The 25,470-nt window shown below is 54.9% G+C and overlaps 1 protein-coding gene across 1 annotated transcript in view; it reads right to left on the bottom strand.

Annotated features, from left to right (window-relative positions):
• The window catches only part of DNAH1 (dynein axonemal heavy chain 1), a 70,634-nt gene that overhangs the window by 928 nt on the left and 44,236 nt on the right, over nt 1-25,470 (bottom strand). Inside the window, 40 exon segments of the mRNA XM_049777712.1 lie at nt 308-659; nt 1,233-1,363; nt 1,527-1,697; nt 1,905-2,081; nt 2,157-2,336; nt 2,431-2,601; nt 2,952-3,083; nt 3,168-3,326; nt 3,840-3,984; nt 4,183-4,382; nt 5,361-5,512; nt 5,988-6,183; nt 6,320-6,545; nt 7,426-7,586; nt 7,755-7,904; nt 8,287-8,406; nt 9,024-9,149; nt 10,410-10,541; nt 10,704-10,895; nt 10,993-11,160; nt 12,179-12,370; nt 12,695-12,880; nt 13,547-13,657; nt 13,987-14,178; nt 14,987-15,158; nt 15,327-15,535; nt 15,662-15,797; nt 17,105-17,301; nt 18,005-18,235; nt 18,816-18,994; nt 20,105-20,143; nt 20,764-20,937; nt 21,661-21,818; nt 22,142-22,302; nt 22,389-22,529; nt 23,279-23,386; nt 23,525-23,683; nt 23,945-24,064; nt 24,152-24,346; nt 24,957-25,134. Coding sequence (XP_049633669.1) covers nt 308-659; nt 1,233-1,363; nt 1,527-1,697; nt 1,905-2,081; nt 2,157-2,336; nt 2,431-2,601; nt 2,952-3,083; nt 3,168-3,326; nt 3,840-3,984; nt 4,183-4,382; nt 5,361-5,512; nt 5,988-6,183; nt 6,320-6,545; nt 7,426-7,586; nt 7,755-7,904; nt 8,287-8,406; nt 9,024-9,149; nt 10,410-10,541; nt 10,704-10,895; nt 10,993-11,160; nt 12,179-12,370; nt 12,695-12,880; nt 13,547-13,657; nt 13,987-14,178; nt 14,987-15,158; nt 15,327-15,535; nt 15,662-15,797; nt 17,105-17,301; nt 18,005-18,235; nt 18,816-18,994; nt 20,105-20,143; nt 20,764-20,937; nt 21,661-21,818; nt 22,142-22,302; nt 22,389-22,529; nt 23,279-23,386; nt 23,525-23,683; nt 23,945-24,064; nt 24,152-24,346; nt 24,957-25,134 — 6,679 coding nt within the window.

Genomic DNA, 25,470 nt, shown 5'->3' with positions numbered 1-25,470 from the left:
TCTTCTGGATCTTCCCCTCTGGCCTGGCTCTCTGTTTTTGAATTTTGGGCCACACCCAGTGATGCTCGGGTTACTCCTGGCTATGTGCTTAAAAATCATTCTTGGCTTGGGGGACAATATGGGACGCTGGGAGATCCAGCCATGGTCTGTCCTAGATGAGCGTGTGCAAGGCAAGCACCCTATCACTTGTGCCACCGCTCTAGCCCCATGGTCTGCCTCTCTTAGTATTTCAACCCCTAGACAAGACTTGGGTATTCTCCCTGCCTGGGCTGCCTAGCACCTGACATGGGCCTGACCACACCCCGACCTTGAAATCGAAGGAGATGGTGTCGATAGAGATGACATTTTTGCGAGCAAAATTCTGCAGGGTGCCTGTCAGGAAAGCCTGGGGGAAGAAGAAGCCGCTGATCCAGAAGGTGGCTGGGATGCCCCCGTTTATCCAGAGATTCAGGAAGTCCAGGCGCTGGAGCAGGTCTATGACCCAGGAGGACAGAGGCTTGAGCGATGGGTAAGCCTTAGCTTTCCAGAGCTCAGGCACGCTGTTGTTGTATAGACTGGCTGCCATCAGCTCCAGCCTGGAGGACATGACCACCAGCCCCTTGAGGGCCTTAAGCAGGTCTTGCGATGACTGGGAAATCACCTGCAGCAGCCGGTTGTACCTTCGGAACCAATGGGATGGGAATTAGCAGTGGGGTTCAACACACACACACACACACACACACACACACAGAGTCTGTGTGTACCAATTCCAGCTCAAGCCCTTATCATAGCACATAGTCCTACGTCACTTAGGACATCTAGACTCAGCTGCCACAATTTGTTTTCATTAGCTTATATTCAAATGAGAACCACCGTAGATGTATACTAATATCAACTTTTTAATCTGTTGGGTCTTTTTCTCATCTGAGATGCCAATCACGAAAGTGCTGTGAATTAAGAGCATTTATAACTCTTAGCATGGCACCTGGCCCACAGCAAACTCCTTCATTTGTTGTTTTGGGGCCACACCCAGAGATGTTCAGGGCATACTCTTGGCTTTGCACTCAGAGATCACTTTTGTGATCAGAGGACCCTGAGGAGTGCCAAGGATTGAAACCAAGTAGGCAACATGCAAGGCAAATGCCCTCCCTGCTGTACTATAGCTCCAGCCCCCCCCCCCCATGGCAACTCTTGCTGTCATTTCCTTGCAGACCAGTGGCTTGCTAACTCCATGGGGGAGGGAAGGGAATTACCGGATGACCTCCTGGACTAGCACTGTGTTCATGGATTCCTCATACAGCACCGGGTACTTGGCCATCACAGACTGCAAGTTGATAGGTTCAGGAATCTTAAGCAGAATGCTCCGGACTAGTTCCTGTACTATCTGTGGAGATGAAGTCATGCTGAGGTTTAGGACCAGCCCACCTGCCTCCCTGCAGACTAACATACATGAAGTTCTTGCCCACGCAGGAGCAGGTAGGGTGGTGGGTGGAAGACCAGCATGGTTCCCTGAGGCATCCTGGGCTCCTTCCCCTGGTGCTGCCCACCTCCTCCTGGTCCTGGCTGCCCGCCGAGGATGTCTTGGGTTGCAGCTGGATGATGGTACCAAACAGAGCAGAAGTCTCATTCTGGGCAAAGGTGATGTTGGCATTGTCATGGAGGCCGAAGATCTCAGGCATGTCGTTGAGTGGGAGACCCTTGATGTAGGACAGGTAGCCCTGGAGTAGGAGGATCAGTAGTGTGAGTTTCCATCTTGCCTTCCCTGCATCCTGAACACCAACTGTCATGCCTGGGTCAATGTGTTGTAAGTGACTTGTCCAATGCCAATGAGTTACTGGCAGACAGAAAGCACGCTCCTCTCCCAATAGCACCCCAGAAATCAGCCTCAGCCGACCAGCCTGCACAGTCCTATGTTGGGAGCTCACGTTAAGGTCGTAGGTGGGTTGGATCTGGTGGTAGACCCCTGAGGCACTGTAGGTGTGTTCAGGGAAGAGGACCGCGGGGCTGTAGTAGTCCTCCAGGATATTCATGATGCAGCGGCGGTCCCAGTCGTCAGTGACGCGGCCTCCATAGTTGATCTCTCCTGCTGTGTACTTGAGGACCTGCAGGGGTGTGTAGGTGAGATCCTCCCAGTGCCCCCGGCCCGGGCCTCCAAGCCCTTACCTGTGTTGGCCTACCTTGTAGGGAATGCTGTCGTACTCGTCCAAGAACATCTTGAGCTGGCTGATGCAGATGCGAAGGTCCCCATCGGTGAACTCGTAGGGGATATTGAAGCCCAGTGGCCCGAACTTCCGGCGCTCCAGCACATTCCCGTGGAAGAGACATAGAGACAGCAGCAAGGACTTGAACTCCATCGCCTAGGGTGGGGGTGAGGGTGAGGGTCAAGGGTTGGGTTGGGGTGAGAATTGGGGAAAGTGGGGTGGGTGGGGAAGCAGCATGGAGGGGCCTCACCTTGTGACAGGAGTTGAGGAAGTCGTCGCTGAGGCTGCTGTAGGATTTGAGCAGGTTGGCCTTAACGCCACGTGGTGGCTCGATGGTCATCTTGGAGCTGTTCTGCAGGATGGTCACTGGAAACTTGTTGCTGGGCAGGCTCGTGAGCCAGAGGCGGAAGTCCCTGTGTACCTGGAGGCCATGGCCCCATTGAGCTAGAGACCCTCAACCCAGAATCCCTCAGACTCAGACATGGACTCTCTCAGACAAGGACTCTAGGCCATCCTCAACCTTGAATCACTCCAGGCTGCAATGACCCTTGGTGAAGAATAAGGGGCTTCAGTAAGGGCCCTAGGGGACCCCCAATGTATAGGCCTTGGATGATAGCTAGGAGCCAGTTTGGGTGCTCAGAAGAAAGACCACGCTATGGCTGGCAGTGCTGTGCTGTAAGCTTCCTGGGTTGTGGAGTGGGGAGATCAGGGGAGTCTAAAGTAGTTCCCTCAGAGCTAAGACAGGCGGCCTGGGGCAGCAGAGACATGAACCTTGTCAGGGTTGATGTGTTCGATGAGGCGCTCGAGGGCTGGCATCCAGCTGGGAGCCAGGTGGCAGTTCTGAAAGAAGACCCACTTGCCCCTCTCGATGGAGCTTCGCATCATGGCTTCTGCTCGAGGTCCCTTGGGGACAGGAGGGCTGAGCAGCAGGGGCATCTGCTGGCCTGCCCCTCCATCCCCTTCCTTCACACCTCAGCCCGCCCCTACCTGGCCTTGGCCCAGGGAGATGGCAGAGAGCTTCTTGGAGAACTTCATCTCCTCGGCAAACTTGTAGAGGTCAGCGGCGGGATCAGTGCCAGGAGAGAGCACAAAGATGAGGGGTGTGACAGCATTGGAGTCTTTGAACACGGCAGACAGGTTGGCCGTCTGAGGAACAGGGAAAGAAAATGGAGTTAGTGGGCCCGGAGAGATAGCACGGCGGCATTTGCCTTGCAAGCAGCCAATCCAGGACCTCAGGTGGTTGGTTCGAATCCTGGTGTCCCACATGGTCCCCCGTGCCTGCCAGGAGCTGTTTCTGAGCAGACAGCCAGGAGTAACCCCTGAGCACCACCGGGTGTGACCCAAAAACCAAAAAAAAAAAAAAAAGAAAAAAAAAAAAAGAAAAGAAAAGAAAATGGAGTTAGTGAGGGCATCGAGAGAGGGCCTGGGGCTGTGTCAGGGGACCTGAGATCTCTCCATGAACCTGAGGCAGGGAGCCTGGAACCTTTTTTTGTGGGGAAACATGCATTGAGAGGACATACTTGGTGATGCTCAGGGCATACTCCTGGTTCTGCACTTAGGAATCACTCCTGATATGCTCAGGGGACTATATGGGATGCAGGGGCTCAAACCTGGGTCCATCCCATCCTAAGGTGGGTTCTGGGGCAGTCCTACACTTGCCTGTGGTTCGATGAAGCGTGGCTCCAGGTTGGAGGACACAAAGTCCTGCATGGCGTTGGTGACTTTGTCCCCACGCAGACAGCGGAGTACCAGAAGCTTCTGGAACTGGTCCAGATACTGATCCCAGATGCCTGGCAGAGGCTCCCTGCAACAGCGCACATACTACCCTGTAAAGGCCCCTGGACACAAGGATCTGTTGCCTGGATATTAGAGGATAGGACGGGGAGAGAGACCCAGGGTATATATGACTGGGACGACAGCAGTGAACAGGGGATGCCTCCCTGGGCAAGTTCCAAGAAGGACCTGAAGGAAGGTTTCTGCACTCTTGTTGAGCCCAGCTCACCGGTGGGGTTCAGGGCTGTCAAAGATGGCCTGGAACTCTGAGAGATGCTTCACGAAGTCACTGGGGAGGTTGGCAAAGGTTGGCAGGCTGGAGAGGCTCATAATGTCGCGCCAGGTTCTGTCTGATAGCCAGCTTGGGGCAGGGTTCTCCATCTCGACATCCTGGATGGAGCCCCCGGACAGGAGGTAGCGCCACTCGCTCTGATGGGGATGGGGGGGTTAGTGCCAGGCACACCGCCAGCACCCCCTTCCCTTGCCCAGAGCAATGGAGTCCCCATGGCAGCTGGACAGGTCAGGTGCAGTGTTCCTTCTCTGCCCATCCTTGGCAGGATCCCTGGTACATAGCATTTGACCTCCCTAAGCCTCAGATTTCTCACTTCAAGAGGAGGAAGAATGGGAACTCTGCTTTCCGGGGTGGTGTTTTTTTTTTGTTTGTTTGTTTTGGGTCACACCCAGTGACGCTCAGGAGTTATTCCTGGCTCTGTGCTCAGAAATCATCCTGGCTTGGGGGGCCATATGGGATGCCAGGGATCGAACCAAGGTCCGTCCTGGGTCAGCCACGTGCAAGGCAAATGCCCGACTGCTGTGTTATCGCTCCGGTCCCCTCCACCCCGGGATGGGGTTTCCTCATGACCAGAACTCTCAGAGGCCCGTGCTCACAGGATCCACTGGGTCACAGTTAACCAGGGTCTCTGGACAGTTTTTTGTTTTATTTGCTTTTGGTTGGGGGTTTTCATTCCCTGGTGGTGTTCTGGGACTATTTCTAAGTAGCCAGATCTGTGCTACCCTGACAACCCCCGGTTGGCCATCTGTAAGGTAAACACTTCCCCTCCACCCTGCCTGGCTCCTTGGAGCATTTTTAAGCAGGAGTCCTGCTTCCTGAGGCCTCTGCTCTCATGCCTGGTCTTCCCTTTCCTTCCACTCCGATCCTCTATTCTCTTGCAGCAGGGTAGCACCCTTGCACCTTATCGATTTTTTTTTAAACTTTATTGATTGATTGATTGGTTGGTTGGTTGGTTTCTGGGCCACACCCAGTGGTGCTCCTGGCTCTGCACTCAGAAATCGCCCCTGGCAGGCTGGGGGACCACATGGGATGCTGGGAATCGAACCGTGGCCCTCCAGGGTCACCCGCATGCAAGGCAAATGCCCTACCGCTGTGCGATCTCTCCGGCCCCGCACCTTTTTGATCTTGCCATCATTCATCATGATGCGGACACACACCAGGAAGGCAAACATCAGCTTGTGCTTCTCAAAGAGGCTGCGGCAGACGTTGCTGTAGAGGCTGAAGGTGAGGTAGCGGTTGATGTTGGCGATGCGCTTCTTCAGGTTGTCTGGGGCCAGACAGGGACCGGAGAGAAGGGGGCAGATGAGATCCACCCTCACCCCAAGCCCCATGCAGCCAACACCCCAGCAGCCACTGAGGCAATCTGAGTTTCCCACTTGAGGAGTTTCCAGACCTCCCAGAGAAGGGATCGCCCAACCAGAAGAGAAAGAAGAGGTCAAGATCTGGTGTGAGGGGGCCTGAGTGATAGCTCAGCAGTAGGGAGTTTGCCTTGTATGCAGCAACCCAAGACTGACCCGGTTTTGATCCCTGGTATCCTATATGGTCCCCCGAGTCTGCCAGGAGTGATTGCTGAGCACAGTGTCAGGAGTAACCCCTGAGTACCAATGGGTGTGGCCCCCAAACATCTGATGTGGAAGCCTGGTGTGGATTTCCAAGTTTATGTCTACTAGGGCCATGTGTCATGGGTTCCACTTTAGTGCTAGAGCAAGCGCCAGGGGCAGGCAGGGATGGGCCTGATTTACCTGCCCTCTCTGAGCTAGCAATGCCTGAGAGGAAGATATTGAGAAACCACTCGAGGGAGTACTGGTACATGGGGTCCACGTTGGCCAGGTCAGACACGCAGAAGAAGAGAATCTGGGTGCGGACGGCCACTGGGATGTACTCCATGCGCGTGAGGTCAATGTCCTTCTCTGTCTTCTCTGCAATCCTGACCTTGGACTAAGGGGTGCAGGAGTGGGCCGGACAGTAGTCAGAGTAGTCAGACCCGGACAGGCTGATGAAGAGCAGAAGGGAGGATGAGGGCAGAGGAGGTCAGGGGACAGGGATGAGCAGAAAGGGGCCCACACATTCCCACCTGGATCTCAGCAGCTTTTGCCTTGGAAGCTTCGAGCACCTTGATAAGCTCCATATCGTCCACGGGGTTGCCCTCCGAAGAGCTGAGCCGGTACAGGATCTGGTCTTCAATGTCCTTCAGTTCCTGGTGCATCTTGGCGTTGCTCACAATCAGCTGGTTCTTGGCTTCCTCTAGGTCAGGCCGCTCCTCAGCCACCACTTGGCCCAATAGCTGGTCCTCCAGGCCACTGACAGGGGCAGGAGACCTCATGCTGTCATTTCTGGTGGAACCTGGAGCAGCCTTGTGTCTGTGCTCCAGGGGCCCCATCTCCCCAAGAGACCAGCTTGGCTCAGGCTTTAGAGATATTAAATATTATTATTCCCAACCCCACTTCTCAGGGAGAGCATGGTGGCAGCCTGGGATGCCAGTGGAGCTGCACAACTGTGTGTGTGTGTGTGTGTGTGTGAACTTTGAGATCTCTGGAAGACTCCTTCTGAGGGGAATGAGGAGGTGGGACAGGACTGACAGCAGGTTGGGAAAGACATAGAAGGTACAACACCCTGGCAGAGTGACAGACTCTCTGGGCGATGGTAGGTGGCCCACAAAGGCCACAAATGGGGTTCAGAGGAGCAAAGGTGGGAGTCAGGGAGTTGGGAACCAGAGTGGTCCCAACAGGGGGCTCCAGGACAGCTGTGGGGCCAGGAAAGGGCTGAGCTGAAGGGGCTGCACCTAAACTCAGTGGACTTATTGCTGGTTATGGAGTGGGCATGGGGAGGTGAGGGGAGGCAAAGGGAGGCAGGTCAGGATGGGTTGGATGTTCTTAGGGAGAAATGATGGCAAATATATGCCAGCAAGATAGTACAGCAAGGAAGGTGCTTGCTTTGTGCATAGCTGACCTGGATTCAATACCCAGAACCCCATGTGGTCCCCCCAGAATCCCACCAGGAGTTACCTAAGTGCAGAGGCATAAGGAAGCCGCTGGGTGTGACCCACAAACAAACACAAAGAAATGGTGGCAAATATGGGAAATTGAGGAGAGCTGGAATGCCAGAGCACCCACATGGGGAAGCTGAAGAAGTCCTCCAGTGGGGAGAGGACCCCCAGATCCTGATGGGCCCAGAGCTGACCTGGGCGACAGGGTAAAGTTGATGAGGGTGAGCTTGGTGAAGACCTCAGGCGTGTAGTGTGGGTTGGGCAGCTTGGTGGTGATGTAGAGTCTGAAGTCCTCGTGATAGGGGATCACTGTGTCCCCCAGTTTCATCACGGTGTTTCCCTGCTGCTTGTATGTCTGTGAAGGAGTGGGGGACTTCACCATGGCTGGGCTCGTTCCAGCCCCCTATACCCCGACCATTTAGGAGGCACCAGGAACTGAACTTTGACCGGCACCACCCAGAACCCTGCAGGGTGGGAAGGGGGCTCCCCAGTGCAGTCCCAAATCCCTCCCCTGCAGACCCACCTGTTTGAGCAGCACCGGCTCCAGGGCCGGGTCCAGCTCCTCACCCACATTCTCCAGAAGGCAGGGCTTGCCAAAGCGGATGGCATTCTCCAAGCTGCGCAGGAAGTCTCGGTCACTCATCTTGAATACGTCCAGCCCACTGTCCTTCTCCTGTGGGTGAGGGGGCAGGTAGGGCTGAGAGTAGCTCAAGGCTCAGTGCCTCCTAGCAGGGGCTCCCCAAGTGCTTAAAGGGCTGAGCTGAGGCAGCAGCAGATGGTACTTACCAAGTTCTCTTTTTTGTTTGTTTTTTTAATTTTTGGGTCACTCCCGGCGGTGCTCAGGGGTTACTCCTGGCTCTGTGCTCAGAAATCACTCCTGGCAGGCTCGAGAAACCCTCTCAGGGGTTACTCCTAGCTCTGTGCTCAGACATCACTCCTGGCAGGCTCGGGGGACCATATGGGATGCCAGGAATCGAACCACCGTTCATCCTGGGTCAGCTGTGTGCAAGGCAAATGCTTTACCGCTGTGCTATCTCTCCAGTCCTGGGACTTACCAAGTTCTTGATCCATTTGTTGGCCTGTCCCTGGGGGTCAATGAAGTGAGTCCAGCGTTGAGAGAACTGGCTGATGACCCCATTCTCCACTGACAGGGTGTCATTGGGGAGGCCGGCGATCTGGGGGGCACCAGGTGTGCTGGGCTGGGCTGGAGTGTCAGCTACCCACAACCCTGGGTACCCACACTCCTTGCTCCTCCTCCTCCTTCTCCTTGCTCATTCCTGCATCCCCTCGGAAGTAGGGGACAGGGGCTAGGCAACAAGTATCAGGAAGGACCCCCGATATCAGGACCCTGTTTCTCCAGCTCTGGTAATCACACCCTTTGTGGGGCTTCCTTTTCCCTTGCCTCAGCCTCCCCAGCCCCCTCAGCTTGCCTATTCTCTGGGTACACCCTGGGCCAGCTGCTTCAGAGTCCAGCTCAAGATTACCTTTCTGAAATCTGAGGCAGAGAAAGTACAGCCACACACTATAGTGCTTGGGAGATACTCCTGGCCCAGTGCTCAAAGAACCAGGTGGTGACATCAATCAAACTCCTGCATGTGAAGTATGCACTCCAGAACCCTTCTCTTGACTCCAGGGAACCCTTTTGGACCCTCACTTTAGATGCTACTCCCACTCCCACAAACACGAGAGCCTCTGCCGCATCTCTCTTGGCTTCCCCTTTCCTTGCCCTACAAAGGCAGACCAGCAAAGAGGCAGCAGCTCAGCCTGGCCCAGCCTCTCCCCGGGTACACACCTGCCAAGAGCGGATCTTCACCGGGTTCCCCAATGTCCCAATCAGCGTCGGCTCGGTGCTGTGAGGGACCTCATAGGTATTGAGCTTCTGGACCCAGCTCTCAAAGAGCACTGTGCGGTACTCGCCCTGCAGAGAGACTCAACTCAGGGTCACCCTTTCAGTATGCACCCCACCTGCTCCTCCTGGGCCCCATGTCCTGGCAGTGTGCACAGAGGCCAGGGCTCTATGCCAAGGAGTCAGCATCTGTATACTTCCATGCTGTGTGGCTAAGTTTTTATGTTTGTTTGTTTGTTTATTTATTTATTTATTTTTGGTTTTTGGGCCACACCCTGTGACGCTCAGGGGTTACTCCTGGCTATGTGCTCAGAAGTTGCTCCTGGCTTCTTGGGGGACCATATGGGACGCCGGGGGATCGAACCGCGGTCCGTCCTAGGCTAGCGCAGGCAAGGCAGGCACCTTACCTCCAGCGCCACCGCCCGGCCCCATGTTTATTTATTTATTTTTGGTTTTTGGGTCACACTCAGTAGCACTCAGGGGTTACTCCTGGCTCTGTCTTCAGAAATCGCTCCTGAAAGACTTGTGGGACTATATGGGATGCCGGGAATTGAACCCAAGTCTGTCCTGGTCAACCAAGTACAAGGCAAACACCCCACCACTGTGCTATCTCTCTGGACCCTTCATGTTTATTTTATTTTATTTTATTTTTTTGGTTTTTGGGTCACACCCGGCGGTGATCAGGGGTTACTCCTGGCTGTCTGCTCAGAAATAGCTCCTGGCAGGCACGGGGGACCATATGGGACACCAGGATTCGAACCAACCACCTTTGGTCCTGGATCGGAAGCTTGCAAGGCAAACGCCGCTGTGCTATCTCTTCGGGCCCCTTTCATGTTTATTTTGGCAGTAGGTTTCCCAAGTGGTTTGTGCCCTGTGATGGCAGGGGACAACCTGGTGATGCTCGGGGCAGAGATTGGGGGGCTCCAGGTTTATACCCAGCAATGCTCAGGGAACCATACATGGTTCCAAGGATCGAATCACAGTTGGCCACGTTCAAGGAAACATAACACCCTAACCACTATCCTGTCTCCCCAGTCCTTTTGATGCCACTTTGAGTCACTTCCTTGGCTTCTGTGTTCTGTACAGAGGGTGATGAAGAGCATTTGCCACTGTGAGGCAGAGATGCAGCACACAGCAATCGCTGTTGCATGTGTTTCCATCTCGATGAGGTGCTCCTGTCTCACTGGGTGGTGAGGGGTGTCAGGGTAGATTTGGGGGCTGTGCTGATGATGTCCCTGTGTCTGGAACATTGCCTAGCCCAGGGGTGGTGCCTGGTGGGTGCAGTGCTGCCCATAGGCTGCCTCTTGCAAGGCAGAAACTGCTGCCTCTTACCGTGAAGGGGCCCAGGTAAGCCACGAAGCCAGAAGCCACCAGCACATTGCCAATAATGTTGTTCAGCATGTCCTCCAGGTTCTCCACAGTCTCTTTCCAGCGCACCTTCTCATCTGACAGGCCATTGATAAGCTGTCAAGGCAACCCAGAGTAGGGTAGAGATGGTGGGAAACACAGGGAGGCTGTGCCTGCCCAGGAAACCCCTGAGGCTCCGAGGAAGTGGAGAGAACCACCAGCAGGACCCCCATGCCACCACCCAAACTCCTCGTGACACATTTCCACAGGGGCATGCACCTTGTCGGACCGTCTCAGCCGCTGCTCGCACTGCTCGCATTTGAGCTCCAGCTCCTCCTTCTTGGTGATGCATTCGCGGTACTTGGCCTGCAGCGTGGAGATGCCACCTTCCACCTCTTGCAGGCGCATCTTGGCTTCCTCCAGGATCTTCTGTGTCACTTCCAGGTCATCCTGGGCTTCTGACAGGGCTTGCTGCAGCCAGAGGGCACAGGGTCAGCTGGTTTACCAAGGACCCCTTTCCCCCACGTCCCAGAGAGTTTGGGACTCTCCAGCTGCTCCCAGGCCTCACCCGCTTGGGCTCCACAGCCTTGGCCACAAAATGGTACTTGTGCATGGCGCGCACCCACTGGCAGATGGACGTGCAGGCTTTAGACACCTTGGCGATGGCGGCTGGCTGGAACTCCTCGTTGTCAATGTATGGCTGGATGGCTTTGATCACTGCTTCCCCTATATTGTCCTAGGGAGGAAAATCAAGGGCTTCAGGAAGGATGGGGGACATTTGAGAGACATCCTCATGCTGTCTCTCCCTCCTCTGAGGAAAGGCTGGCTAGTAGAGGAATCTCTGTTCCCCAAGCCTGCTAGAGAACCTCTCTGCCCCAGTAGCTCAGCTTCGAGGTCTGACAGCAAACAGGCAATGCTGATGGTGACTGACTCCAGAGGCAAACAGTGGTTTGCAAACAGTGGTTCTGAGGCCCACCCAATCTAATGCTCCAGGGTGACCCCCCTCCAGAGCTCACCCCAACCGCAGGGGATTAATCACACTGCAAAGCCAGCATCTACTTTGACCAAGAGCTCCCAGAGGTCTGAGTTGGGACCCTGAAACACTCAAGTACTGCTGTGGGGCATAATCAGCCTATGATGGGGCTAGGGAAACTCATATTGATGAGGTTGAGGCCAAGATCTCTAATAGTTACAAGATGGGGGATGAGGCGTCCCAATTGTGACAGACACCTGTCCCCTGGCCAGTTTCTGAACAAAAGAGGATCTGATCTAAAAAGGAAGCAGACCTTGGGGCCAGAGAGATAGCACAGTGATAAGGTGTTTGCCTTACACACGACATGTATGGATCTGGGTTTGGTTCCCAGCATCCGATATGGTCCCCCGAGCCTTCGAAGAGCCAGGAGTAACTCCTGAGCATCCCTGGGTGTGGCCTCAAAACAAAAACAAACAGTAACAACACAAAATAAAAGGAAGCAGGCCTCCAAGAAAGCTCCAAACAGGTAAGCAGGCAGAGACACCTTTTTCAGAAGGGAAAAGAGGCCACAGGGTCTAGAAGTGACCATGGGCTATAAGCCATGGGCACGGTGCCTGCGTGGCCCTGAACTCCTACAACCTCAGCAGCTGTGGCGGCCTCTCATCCCTCTCTGTAGAATCCCTCAGGGTCAGTCATGGGCCTGCGAGTATGGTGGGTGGTGGAAGATGGGGCAGTAACTGGCACTGCAGTGGGGCAGGGTCCCCGCCTCCCTGGTCCTCACCTTGTCAAACTTGAATAGGCTCTCGAGGAAGCGGCCCGGATCCTGCAGTAGCCCCTTTCCAGGCTCCCAGTAGTCGTCCACCTTTGTGCCCGGCTTCTCCCCCGCAATTTTCTTGGGTTTAATGCCTTTCATGATGCACATGGCTTCAATGACCAGCTTCACACCTGGAGGTGGCCGCTGCATGGCACGCACCTGGGGGCCAAGAGTAAGTGCAGGGAGGTTCAGGTCTCTATGGACATCATCTCAGCAGGGGCCCTAGTGACCACACTCTTCCTCTCAGATGCCAAAGGCACTCCCAAGACCTTTTGAGGGCAGTCTTTGCTGTTCCCCATGTACCCACAAGCCTTAGATTGTACTGCAGAGCCCCTAGACCTGAGGGGCTGGCAGAGGAGTTAAGGGCACATGATCCTAGGACTGTCTTCCCCACTCAGCACCTTCCCAAGAAGGGAAAGCTGGGGGGCCATGAGGCTCCAGAAGAGGTGTAAGGGAGAGTCTGGGGTCTTTCTGGCTGCCTACCTCAGTCACATCATTCTTGTTGAGGTTTCGAAGACTGGCCAGGGCTGCGTCCAGGGCGGGCAGTGCCTCATCCAGATCCTTCTGGGCATCGTCGGCGATAGCCTGAGCCTTCTTGGCCTTCAGATTAGCCTTGTTCTCCTCTGCCTGCACTGATTTTCGGGTCTCCTCAGCAAGGGCTGTATCATCCTGGGGACCAGAGGTACATAGGACACTGTTGATGGCTGATGCTAGGTGAGGGCATGCTCTCCTTCCCCTTCCCTTCTTTACAGCTCAGTTCCCTGAGCTGGAAGTAAATGAGGGTAGGGATGTTTCAATCTCCAATGACTCTCCTAAGTCATGGATATCTGGGGGATGCTAAGAACCCCCTCTACAACCTGAGGGCCCCCTTGTGGGCCTCATCACTGTCCCACAGCAGGATTATAAGCCCACTGGACGCTTTTTCCCCCCCCCTGGGGAAAGTTCCAGCACCCTAACTTTGCAGAACGGAAAAGCCACTCCTATCAAGAAGCTTTCACTAGCCCACTGTCTTTCTTTACATCTGCCATGAGGATTAGTCTAGAATGCGAGGCCCAAGTGCCAGAAGGTCTCAAGAGAACTCAGTATGATCCCTGAACTTGGTCCACACTATGATGAGAAGTTTGGAGTCTGGTCCCGACCTCCCTTGTGTCCCCTGCTAAGGGCAGTGGCTGGTACCATGCAGGCTCTGATCAAACATTTGAATAAACAAATGCCCACAGAATGAAGAGACTAGACCCGAAGGGGCTACGTGGCCTGCAGGTCCATTCAGTGGTTGCCTGGAGAGGAATTTCCAGCCTCTCCAGGTCCTAGTCACAGAGCAGTGACAAGTCCCACCCTGATCTGGTCCATGGTGAGCATGGTGTCCTTGGCAGCTTCTTCCAGCAGGGGACGCATGATCTCCAGCTCCTCCTGCATCTTGGCCACATCTTCAGCAGTGCGAAGCAACTGGAGGGTAGGGGAGCAGAGAGGAGGTGGGGTGTGATGGGAACTAGAAAGAGTGAGAGGCTGACAAGCAGGGGACCGGGGAAAGGACCTGCAGGGTCTCAATACTTCATGCGGAATTGGGAGGCTCCCCTGGTCCTTGGATTGCCTAGTATGTCCCTGGGAAGAGAACTGTCCCCTGAACACCTGCAGGTAACCTGTTCCTGGCCTTGTCCCTGACTCTCTGGGCGAGAGAGGAGGCCACCCGCTTAAACTCTGTGATGTTATTTGCAAGACTGGTCTGACCTGGGTTGGGAATAAAGTTGGGAATGAGTTGGTGAACCAGGGCCCACCTTGTCCAGGCCACTCTTCATGCGGTGCACGGCAGTTTTCAGCTCTTGTTTCTTTTGCCCAATGAGGACCGAGAAAATATTCAGCAGCTCCAGGTAGCTCTTGGGGGTCACATAGTTGTGGCGGGCCAGTTCAGCCAAGTACACACTACATTTCTTGGCCACTGATTGGTGGATGAACACACAAACCTGAGTCTGGGGGCAGAGAGCCAAGGCAGAGATACTGGGGCACCCTCGAAGCTGCTCCAGCCTGGTCCCGAGGCAGAAGCCCCTGTCCTGCAGTCCTTATGCCCTCTCCAGGTCCAGAGCTCGGCTCTGCAAGTCAGGGTAAGCCCACAGAGCACCAGAATGGGCTTTGAATGTGGCCCATTGCCTCCCAGCTCTCTGCTCCGATGTCCTGGCCATGAGCCCCTAAGAAACTGAAAGTGAGGATCCAAGGCTTTGAACCAGCTGGGACCTATAGTTCTTGGACCCCAGAGATTGACCATTATTCTCTCAGGCCAAACCAGGGAGTCCAGCCCATCCCTCTGTGGCCTTGGGTTTCACCAGTCTTCTTGAACAGAAAAAACAGGGGCAGGAGCAATAGCACAGTGGTAGGGTGTTTGTCTTGCATACGGCCAACCCAGGACAGACCCAGATTCCATCCCTGGCATCACATATTGTCCCCCAAGCCTGCCAGGAGTGACTTCTGAGTGCAGAGCCAGGAGTAATCCCTGAGTGTTGCAGGGTGTGACCCAAAAACCCAAATAAATAATAAAATATTTTAAAAAAAAAGAAAGAAAAAACAGTGGCTGTAACAGTGTGTCCAGTTGCTGTGCCAACATGACAATTCAGAGCCACGTCCACGATGCAGATAGAGAAAATGAAGCCGAGGGAAGGTGTGGTTGCCCAAAAACTCTATTGCAAGGAGGCTGTGGGACAATCAGCCAGGTCTCAGTGACCCTCCCCCCCCCAAGCCCAAACCTTTCCCCTGCTCAGGGCTTGCTCCTGACCCAGCACCTACCATTCCTTTAATTAGCTCGGTGTTGGTCTCCAGCTCTATGATCTCATGCAGGGACATGGATGCCACGGACTCCAAAGCCTCCGCCGGCCACTCGTTAAACCAGTCGATGGTACAGCAGTTGACCAAGGAGGGAAACTGCCGTAGACGGGCTCGAAAGATCTCTCCAATGGGGCTGGTGGGCAGGGGACCGAATGAAACTGAGACCCTGACTGCCTCCCCTGGGTGCCAGGGTCCGGAGCCCTTCCACAGCAAGAGGGCACGGATCCCATTCTCCTGGAGCCCCTGGGAGAATGGCCAGGTCCATTGTTCCCTGCCCTGGTGTCCCGGTGGCAGAAACTACCTCATGCACAATACCATGTGGATGTTGCTGCGCACGCGGCTGGTGTAAGCAGCCATAAGGTTGGCCTTGGTGGGCTGCAGGCCCTGCTCCTGAATGATAGGCCTCATGGTGGTGACAATTTGGTCCTGCTCATCGAAGGAGTAGAGATTGGGGATGTCTCCTGAGTTGAGGACATTGTTGATGTCCTCCAGGAAGGATTCATTTTTGATCTAAGGAGGACACACAGGGAGCAACTGAGTAGTGCTGGAGGTGCCTCTCATGGATGACAATGCTGGACACAAAGCCGAGGTGCCCCCACCCAGCCCTGCTTGCTGCGTGTGGTTGGGGGGGAGCACCTGGGTGTCTAAGAACAGGAAAGTGATGGACAGGTTTTGCAGGCCAGCCTTGAGCAAGACCTTCTTGACGTCTTCACGCCACTCGGTCATGCCGTAGTTCTTGGAGAGTTCGATCTGGAAGCACTCATACTCGGCCCTGCAGACGGGGTTTGGGAGGGGCTGGAGATATCCCACCAACCCCACTCCCAAGCCCCCTACTGTCTGGCCTCTTAATCACCTCCTGAGTGACCCTCTTACTCTCATGCCTCCAGCCCTTTGCTCAAGCTCTTTATTATCTTTGCCTGGAATTCATTTCCCTTCCATTCCCCATTCTCCCAGCTCCAATTCTAATTTGTACGTGGGGGTGTGTATGGAAGATCACTACTAGGGAACCATATGTAATTCCAGAGATCAATCCTGGATTGGCCAAGTGCAAAGCAAGTGCCTTAACCCCTAAACTATCTTTTTTGTTTTGTTTTGTTTTTGTTTTTGTTTTTGGTCATACCCAGCAGCACTCAGGGGTTACTCCTGGCTCTATGCTCAGAAGTTGCCCCTGGCAGGCACAGGGGACTATATGGGAAGCCGGGATTACAACCACCGTCCTTCTGTATGAAAGGAAAATGCCTTAACTCCATGCTATCTCTCCGGCCCCAACCCCTGAACTATCTTTTTTTTTTTGGTTTTTGGGCCACACTCGGCGGTGCTCAGGGGTTACTCCTGGCTGTCTGCTCAGAAATAACTCCTGGCAGGCATGGGGGACCACATGAGACACCGGGATTCGAACCAACCACCTTTGGTCCTGGATCGGCTGCTTGCAAGGCAAACACCGCTCTGCTATCTCTCCGGGCCCAACCCCTGAACTATCTTAATGCTGGTTTGCATATTCTGTAGTTCTCAGGGGTCATTTCTGGTGGGGTTCAGGGGATAAGATGGGGTGCTTGGGATCAAACTCTGGTTGGCTTTGTGATAGGGAAATATCCTTACCCCCTGTACTATCCCTCCAGGCTCCTCTCCTCACTCTGATCCTGAAAGTAACCCCCAATCTGTCTCTTCTGAAAATCCCTCCTGGTGGGGCTGGAGCTATAGCACATCAGTAGGGCATTTGCCTTACACTCGGCCAATCCTGGATGGACTCTGGTTTGATTCCCAGCATCTCATATAGTACCCTGTGCCTGCCAGGAGTGACTTCTGAGCACAGAGCCAGGAATAAGCCCTAAGCAATGCCAAGTGTGACCCAAAAATACCAATAAAATAAAATAAAATAAAATAAAAATTCCGCCTGGTTGCCTGCAACAACACCCATGTCCTCAGCATCACAGAAAGCTGCGGCTTCTCCTCGGGTCTAGGCAGGATCCAGGCCCTGCTCTTCTAGAAACCCAGGAGCTGAGGGATGCCCACCCTAGAGGAAGGAGGTGGGGGACCTGACCGCCTGCCCACCCCCTGCCTTGTCTGCATGGGTCTCACATGTGTGAAGCAAGCCGGGTGAGGGAGCTACGGCCACTGCCCCCCACGCCCAGCAGCAGCGCGTTGCCCAGGGCCTGGCGCAGCGTGCGGCTGATACGGCACACGTGGCTCATGGCATCCATGAAAAGCACCAGCTTCAGCTTGGCCGTGTTGATCTGGTTGTAGTCCTCGATATACTCCTCAATCACCTGCATCATCTGGGGGCAGGTGGGGGGGGGCAGGAGGAAGACAAAGGGGGTGGTCTCTCAGTTCTCACACCCCAGGACTAACCCTTTGCTCATAGGGGTCTCTGGTGGGTTCTGGGCCCCAGGAAGCCAGGTCTTCCTAAACAAGGGCCCAGGGTCCAGATATGCAGCCCTAGTGCCTCCCTGAGAGTAGATCTGGGAATTAGCGTGTGAGGATATCTGGAGGTGGGGACAGACACTCTTTGAGGCCTTTGATTGGGGCGTGCTCTAGAATATAAAGTCCCCAGCCCTGTGGTCCCCTCTGGGATATATCCCCATCTCTCTAGTGCCATCTATTCACCACAGGATGTTTCTCAGCAATAGGCCAGGCCAGGGAATGGGCACCTAGAGGTCAATGCCTTCTGACAGTGTCTTTTTTAGTATTTTGTTTGTTTTTGAGGGGCCATGCCCAGTGGTGTTCAGGGGTTACTCCTGACTCAGAAATTGCTCCTGGAAGACTTGGGGACCATATGGGATCCCGGGACAGAATCTGGGTCCGTCCTGGGTCAGCCGCATGCAAGGCAAATGCTCTACCACTGTGCTATCGCTCTGCCCCCACCCAACAGTGTCTTGAGCCTCATCTGAGCAGGCTGGGCTGTTGGTGGCTTCCAAGGCTTCCAAGGTGGGGGCGGAGGGAGGGAATCCCAGCAAGGAAGAGCGCATGACACTCCTTCACCTTCTTCTCATCAGTGATGAGCTCGTAGGTCTTGATGTCGGCGCCTGGAGACATGAAGTCCCCATAGAGGATGGGCTGGAAGGGGCAAACCTCCTGGAAGGTCACATTCCATCGTTCCATGCAGGATTCCAGTAGCTTGTCAAACCAGCTGCGGTCCTCGTCGTCCACCAGGCGGTCACGGAACACGCGGCAGGATTCGTGGTACCACAGTCGCAGCAGCTGCACCTTGTCCTGCAGGGCCCCGCATCAGCTGAGAAGTCCCCCAGCCAGGAGCTGCCTACTAGGCCCCACCAAGGTACCGCCAGAACGTCCTGTGCTCAGCGTGCCATGTGGCCATGGGACCTACACCTTAGACAAAGCTTCAAGGCTCTGCCTATCCACCCCTTTCCCCTTGGGCACCTGGCACCCACACACTCATCTCCTTCCAAAGAAACCCTCGTGCCTCCCCCACATTCCTGTCACTCTTGGACCCTGTGACCCACCAGCTTCCCAACTGTCTAGGACACTGGGCATCCCACTCCTGTGACCATTCCTGTTCTTCCACATGGGGGATCTTTGGTTCCTGAAATCCCATTTGCTCTCCCCCCAAATCTCCTCAGAAACAGGAGTCCTCTGCTCCCTCTTCCCTGGCTGCCACTCTTGTAGGACCCCCATAACAGCCTCTGTTCTAGATGTGGAAGTAACCGGCAAGGCAGGGCTCCCCTCATGGAAGCAGGGTTTTGGGGGCATGGCTGAGCTGTCTCCAGTTCTGATCAAGGCTGAGGGATATCTGGTCATGGGGGATGAGTGGCAGGTGCCCGGCTGAGCTCACCTCCACCTTGGCTGGGTCAGCCATGAGCATGCCCTGGAACACCTTGGAAAGGTCGCGGAGGTTGAAAGTGTAGTGGGACTTGGCCGGAGTAGGCAGCAGCTGGGAGATGATGGTGGAGTAGACCATGATGGTGGCATCCACAAGTGGATTCGCCAAGTGGGCGATGGTGGGGGCCCCAGCTGTGGGGACAGGGCATGGGTGTCACTGGCATCAGCTCCCTGTACCTTCCCCACAGCTCCCTGTCTCCATGCCCCCCACAGCTATGCTCCGGCCACAGACCTTCAGCCTGTGGGGTTCTACCCTGACCCCTCCCCTCAAACCTCTCCTAGTGCCTCCCACTATGGACTGAGGGATGTCTCCTAAGGGCTCCTCCTTTTATGCTCTAACAACTAACATCACCTGTCTGGGGCACTGAGATATATCCATGGACTTGAGGTCACTCCTGGGGTGGAAGTAGATAGTCAGTGCTAGCTGGGGCCTTAGTGCATTGTTCATGGGACTGTCCCAAATCCAAACCTGCCAGCTAGAATCATGCTGAGGTGGGCAGGAGTCTGCATGGGTTCCAGGAGCACTTGATGGTGGATGGTATGGGGGAGGCCTGGACCTCAGCCATGACCTTGGGGCTCAATCCAATGATTCATGGATGCCATGTGGTGCCAGGTGGGGATCGAACCTGGTCTGGGCAAATGCCAGGCCCTCACCCTTGAGTTGTCTCTTTGATCTTCTGGATTGTGGGGCTTGCATGCTGAAGGGAAGGCCCCATGGAGAGGGGAATACTGGAGGGGTTGGGCAGAGGGGGCACATCTTGGGTCAGACCACAGGGCTAGGGGTAGGGAAGTTCATCCCTGGTACAGGAGAAAAGACAGCCACAGGGGTGGGTGCCCACAAAGAACCATGTGGGGACAAAAGGAGTCACCTCAGGAGGTGGGACATAAGAATGAAGAGGGGACAGAAGTCTCACAGAAACCCCTGCATGAGACTAGTTATCAAACAGGGACTTGCTGGATGCTTTTATCTTTTATTCATTCATTCAATGCTTTTGTGTTTGTTTTATTCAGTCACTCAATGTGCATTTGCTTTGCTTCTATTGCGAGTTGGACACTAAGCCTGATCGAAGGGTGGGGAAATTGCCTATAAAAGCAAGTGGTACCCTACCAAAGGCCTAGTGAGGAGTCTGAGGGTGGTTTACTGTGATCCTAGGCATCCAATCCAAGCCACACACCCAGCTGGAGCCAGGGCTCACTCTAGAACCAGTACCTTGTCCCCAGTCCTCCCTGGCCCACACTTACGCACAGGCTCCCGGTAACTCTTTTCTCCAAGGTGTCCACCTGTAGGGTTGGGGAGAAACAGAGGGGCTCAGAGTTAGGCAGTTCCCGCCACCCACCATGGCCTGCTGTGCCCAGCTGGGTGCCCAGGAGACAGTTGCAAACCAACTGCACCTACCCCTGCCTCTCAAAGCAATGTGGCCCCAGCTAGTCATGTAAGAAAGTTAAAGGCAAAAACCCTCAGTAGGAGGGCAAGGTAGGACAGAGGGAGAAAGGCCTGGCACCCTTCATCCACTACCAGAACCCTCCCACCCCGCTGGCAAGCTCCAAGTGGTGTGTGCCAAGGTCATATATGAGTTAGGTGGGAGGGGAGGTGTCCTCTCTCACTCCACAAGGCCCATTCATCTTGTGACTTTTTCTAGTTGACAGAAGCTATGGGTTTCCCCCACAACCTAAGCGAGTGTGGCCAGATTCCACCCGAGATGGTCTGCACAGGGGTCCCACAACTCTGGCTGGTGGGCACTGATATAATCACCCACTTTAGAGATGGAGAAACTGGCATTCATGAATGGCCACAGGTGAGGAAGGAGGTCCCTCACCCTTCATGGCCTCTGACCTGCTGCCTGCAGGGGTCAGGGTTCATGCCTTCATCCCAGCCTCTCTTGTCCCTGCCCAGTGCTCACTCATCCAGCTGTTGAGGATGGTGGAGAAGATGCGCATCTTGCTGACGTCCTCCATCTCAGTGAAGGACAGGTAGTTGAAGTGACGCGTGAGTCGCGGGGTGATGGGGTTCCTGCCGCCACCCGGGGGGCCCATGGCACACACAAAGTTGATGTCTACCAAGTTCTTGAAGTTACCTGGAATGAGCGAATGAAGTTGATGGGCGGCCATGTCCAATACTGTTTTATGACTTACAGAGAAGCCCTTAGGCACTTATTTTTATTTTGATTTGGAGGGGGTCACATTTGTCAGTGCTCTGGGTCATCCCAGCAGTGTTCAGGGACCACAGAATGCTCTGGTCCTATATTTAGAACTCCCGGGAGCAACCTATATTTGTATCCATGAATCTCCTCCTCCATAAAAAAGGAACCTGTAGGGCTGGAGAGATAGATAGTACAGTGATAGGGCGTTTGCCTTGCAAGCGGCCAGCACAGGACGGACCCAGGTTTAAATCACAGCATCCTATATGATCCCCCGTGCCTGCCAGGAGTGATTTGAGTGTAGAGCTAAGAGTAACCCCTGAGCACCGCCGGGTGTAACCCCCCAAATAAAAGGGGGGACCTGTAACTTAGAACAAAGAGGTGAGTGGTACGCTAAGTATCACTCTAAGTGAATGTGGGAGCCCTGGGGACCGCCCCACCTAAGCAAATATGTCATTGCTATATCAACCATGAAGCAAAACGCAAGAGAGGACATGATACACTGAGCTGTTTCTAGGCCCAGAAAATTCAGCTCCCCTTTGATTTGATTTGAAAAAAAGTCAAAGCATTTCTGGGGATCTCATAAAAGCCCTGAAGCCCCAAGCCCACTCCCTGCCCCCTTAGAATTGCTCCTGTCCCAAAACCCTGCCCTGCACGCACCGATAATCTTGCGGTCATACCAACCGCCGTGGTCCATCCACTGGCGAAGCAGCTCGATAGGCGGCTGGGCCCCGTATGTCTCCAGAGCTGGCATATTCAGGTCATCAATAAAGAAGATGAAATTGCGCCCCAGGGGTGGCCCAAACACTCCCTTACGCCTACAGTAGGGGAAGGGTGGGGAGGGTGGCCTTGTGAACCCAGCACCCAGGGCCCCGATCACCCCAAGAATCCAGCAGTGGTGGATAGTTGAAATAACAACTTGCAGTCCTGGGGCCTCCCATCTGGCTCCCTGAGGTAGGGCTTTCATGGGGCAAATCTCCCTAGCCTGCCTAGGTGACCAGCTCATGGCAAGACCCCCATAATTATGGGGAAGAAACATGCAGAAGCAGTCTATAAGGATGGATACCCCCTCTGGGGGGCATTTGCTGGGAAGTGAGACTGCCACCAGTCGAGCCCAGAGGGGGACCCAGAGGGGACCTGCCTCTTGTCCAGCTTGCTGTCGATGAGGTCCTGCGTCTGGTTGGCTGAGGTGCGGGCTGAGAAGGTGAGGAAGTGGCTAATGTACTCCATGGGCAGGTTCCTGAGGAGCTTGTCAGAGATGGTGAGGGTCTTGCCCGTGCCCGTGGGTCCGATGCACAGCACCTGGGAAAGTGTTGGCTCAGGCCCGGCATGCAGCAAGGAGCTGGGCTTCCGACGTGGGGTGTGGTAGGTGTGGCGGCGGCACTCACAGGCTTGCGGTTGGTGAGGAGCATCTCAAGTATGTAGGACATGCGAATGGTGTCCATGGTGGGGACGATGATGTCGCAGTAGTTGGTGTCAGGCATCATGGTGAAGGGTGTTGACGTGTTCATCCATTTCACCCAGCTGGCCTGCAATCACGGCTGGCTCAGGGCAGCCCAGGCCATCCTCCCCACTGCTGGGCAATCGCCCCAGAAACCAGGCCAGAGGCAAAAACTATGGCTGGGCCATCGCCCCAGAAACCAAGTCAGAGGCAAAACTGTGGGTGCTGGCATCACCTGGGTACTAAGATGTCACTCACCCATTCCCATCTCTACCACCTCTGCCTAGGTGAGTCCCTTATGCCCACAGCCCTGGGCCAGCTCTGTCCCTCCCTCGGTGGAGGTACAGCTCATTGTACTCAAATCAACACATCTCACCCTGAACACACTTCTGACGATGTATTAGACAAAATTGTACCCAGCATGTCTCTGGACAATGATCGTTTCACATATAACTCTGCTTCCCTCTTTCTCCTGGGCTGCAGTTCTGGTCCCTTGACCCAAGGATGAGAGAAGGCACACAGAGCCCTTGCCAGCTGACAGGAGGGATGGAGACACTGCAGTTTGTCTTCCACCCTCAGGGAACCTGCCTGGGCCAATGACACTTTTCAGAAGCACTAGCAGAGAGGCAGCAGTGCATCTGAGAGGGAAGGGTGGTGTCCGGAGACCCCGGACTCCAGATCCCAGCTCTGCCTGGACTAGCTGGGGATAGAATTCTGCTCAGCCTTAACCTCTGTTTCTGAAAAATGAGCCCAACAGTCACCCCTGGCCTCCCTGTGGCTCTGCGGAATTCTTCCCAAAGAGGAAAGCCATCCCCCCCCTAAGAGCACCCCCATCACCTGCTTGACATCCTCATCTTCATCTTCCTCTTCATTCAAGTTGCTGATGCCAGCATCATCCAGCCTGTAGTCGTATACCAGCCCCTCCTCTGGGAAGGGCAGAGCCAGCTGCAGGGCAGAGCGAGCGGGGAGCCAGTATGGATCCCTGTAGCTGCAGGCTCGGGGCCTGGGGGTGGCCCCACCGTTTACCCCACACACCCCCAGACATGGGGGTCCAGCAGAAGGAAGGGGAGTCCCTCCTCTCACGTTTTCCATGTCCATTTTGATCCTGAGCCATTGGCTAAAAGCCCAGCGACTGTAGTTGTCACAGGTGGCGCCTATGCTCCAGACCAGAGCGAAGATGAACCAGGGTTCAATCAGCTCCGAGATTCGGTTCAATTTCTCCGAGACAATCTTCTTGTGACCCTGGGTATGGAGGGGACATCGGGCAGAGGTATGGACATTGCTGAGTGGCCCAAGACAGCAGGTGTGCACATGCAGGGAAGTAGGGGACACTCCCTGACCTCCACCCCAGGTTGGGAATCTGCAGCGGACACCATGCTGTTCCTGTGATGCATATGACCAACCTCCTCTCTCCCCTCCCACAGAATCTGAGCTTGGGGTACGGAATTCTCAGGGACACAAGCAGGGAGCAGCAGGAGCCCCAAGCTGGGCTCAGAGCAGTACCTCCTTCGGCAGAAAGGGCTTGAAGAAACAGTCCAGGAGCTTGAGGAGGCTCATGACAAGGCTGCTATTGGTGGAGGCAATCACTTCTTTCACCGAGGAGCGGACAAACGTGATGGAATCCTGTGGTGGTGGTGGAGCAGCACCAGTTCCATGGCTGTGTGGAGCCTACCCACACCCCCCAGTCAGGCACGTGGGGCTCCCCCTTACCTCAAGAAAGGTGACAAAGAGGACCTTGAACATCTCCTCGTGGGGCTTGAGTAAGGTAGGCAGCTTCTTCAGCCAGCACTCGACAAAGGGCATGAGCCCCAGAATGCTTGGCTCCAGGTACACCATGCCACAGCGTGAGACAGTGGCGGGCGAGGCCACTGCCAGATCCTGAACCTCAAACATCATGGTCATCGCCTGGCATCAAAGGAGCTGGGTGAGGGGGCCAGCCTGCATCCCTGAATCAGGCAGGGACTGAGGCCATGGGAAAGACAGGCCTCAAGGTAGGCCTAAGACTCATGTTGGGGCCTCTTTGCAGCCCTATAGAAGAGCCAACATCAGGTAGTATGCTGAGGGCCCTCTGGACAGCCTGGGCTAGGAACATTTGGGGTCCCTGGGACTCAGAGGAAATCTGTGTGTTCTGTTCCAGAGCCTACCCCTGTGGACACAGACACAGATGGGTAGCCCCGACCCCCCAAAGGTGGCGCAGCAGACACTGAGATATTCTCATACTCCTCTAAGAACTGCCCATCCCACACCAGCAGGACCCGGGCACCCGGCCAGAACACCTGTCCCGGACTGGACTGAACTCTGGTGAGCAGAAGGGAAGGAGAGAAGGAAGGAAGGAAGGAAGGAAGGAAGGAAGGAAGGAAGGAAGGAAGGAAGGAAGGAAGGAAGGAAGGGAAGGAAGGAAGGAAGGGAAGGAAGGAAGGAAGGAAGGAAGGAAGGAAGGAAGGAAGGGAGGAAGGAAGGGAGGGAGGAAGGAGGGAGAGAGGGAGGGAGGGAAGTAGTATGAGGTGACACATACCTCAGTGAGCTTGATGATCTCCCCGGAGCTGAGGCACAGCTTCTTGTTGTCATCCAGCACCGTGTTCATGTTCTCAATCCACACGGCATCCACAGGCCCATCGAACATGTACCACTTCTTGTTGTTGTCAGAGGCAATGGCCCCCGCCCGGATCAGGGAAGAGAAGATTCCATCAGTCCTGTAGAGGTAACAGAAGAGGGGCAGTGAAAGCTGCAAGGGGGTGGTTGGGGGCCCAGAGGCATGGGGACACTCCTGGGAAACATGGCAGGAGGCTGGCCCTGTTGTGCCTGTTTTTCACACACACACACACACACACACACACACACACACACACACACACACACACACACACACACGCGCGCGCGCGTCCTCAGTATCTTCATTCATTTAAAAAATCCCAGTAGGGGGAGCAGAGTAATAGCACAGAAGTAGGGTGTTTGCCTTGCATGCAGCCAACACAAGACTTCAGTTTGATTCCTGGCATCCCCTATGGTCCCCAAGCCAGCCAGGAGCA

The sequence above is a fragment of the Suncus etruscus genome, chromosome 7 (genome assembly GCF_024139225.1).
Source record: "Suncus etruscus isolate mSunEtr1 chromosome 7, mSunEtr1.pri.cur, whole genome shotgun sequence".
Classification (NCBI taxonomy): Eukaryota; Metazoa; Chordata; class Mammalia; order Eulipotyphla; family Soricidae; genus Suncus; species Suncus etruscus.
The sequence above is the reverse complement of the archived record's forward strand: the minus strand, read 5'-3'. Positions and strand labels throughout refer to the sequence as shown.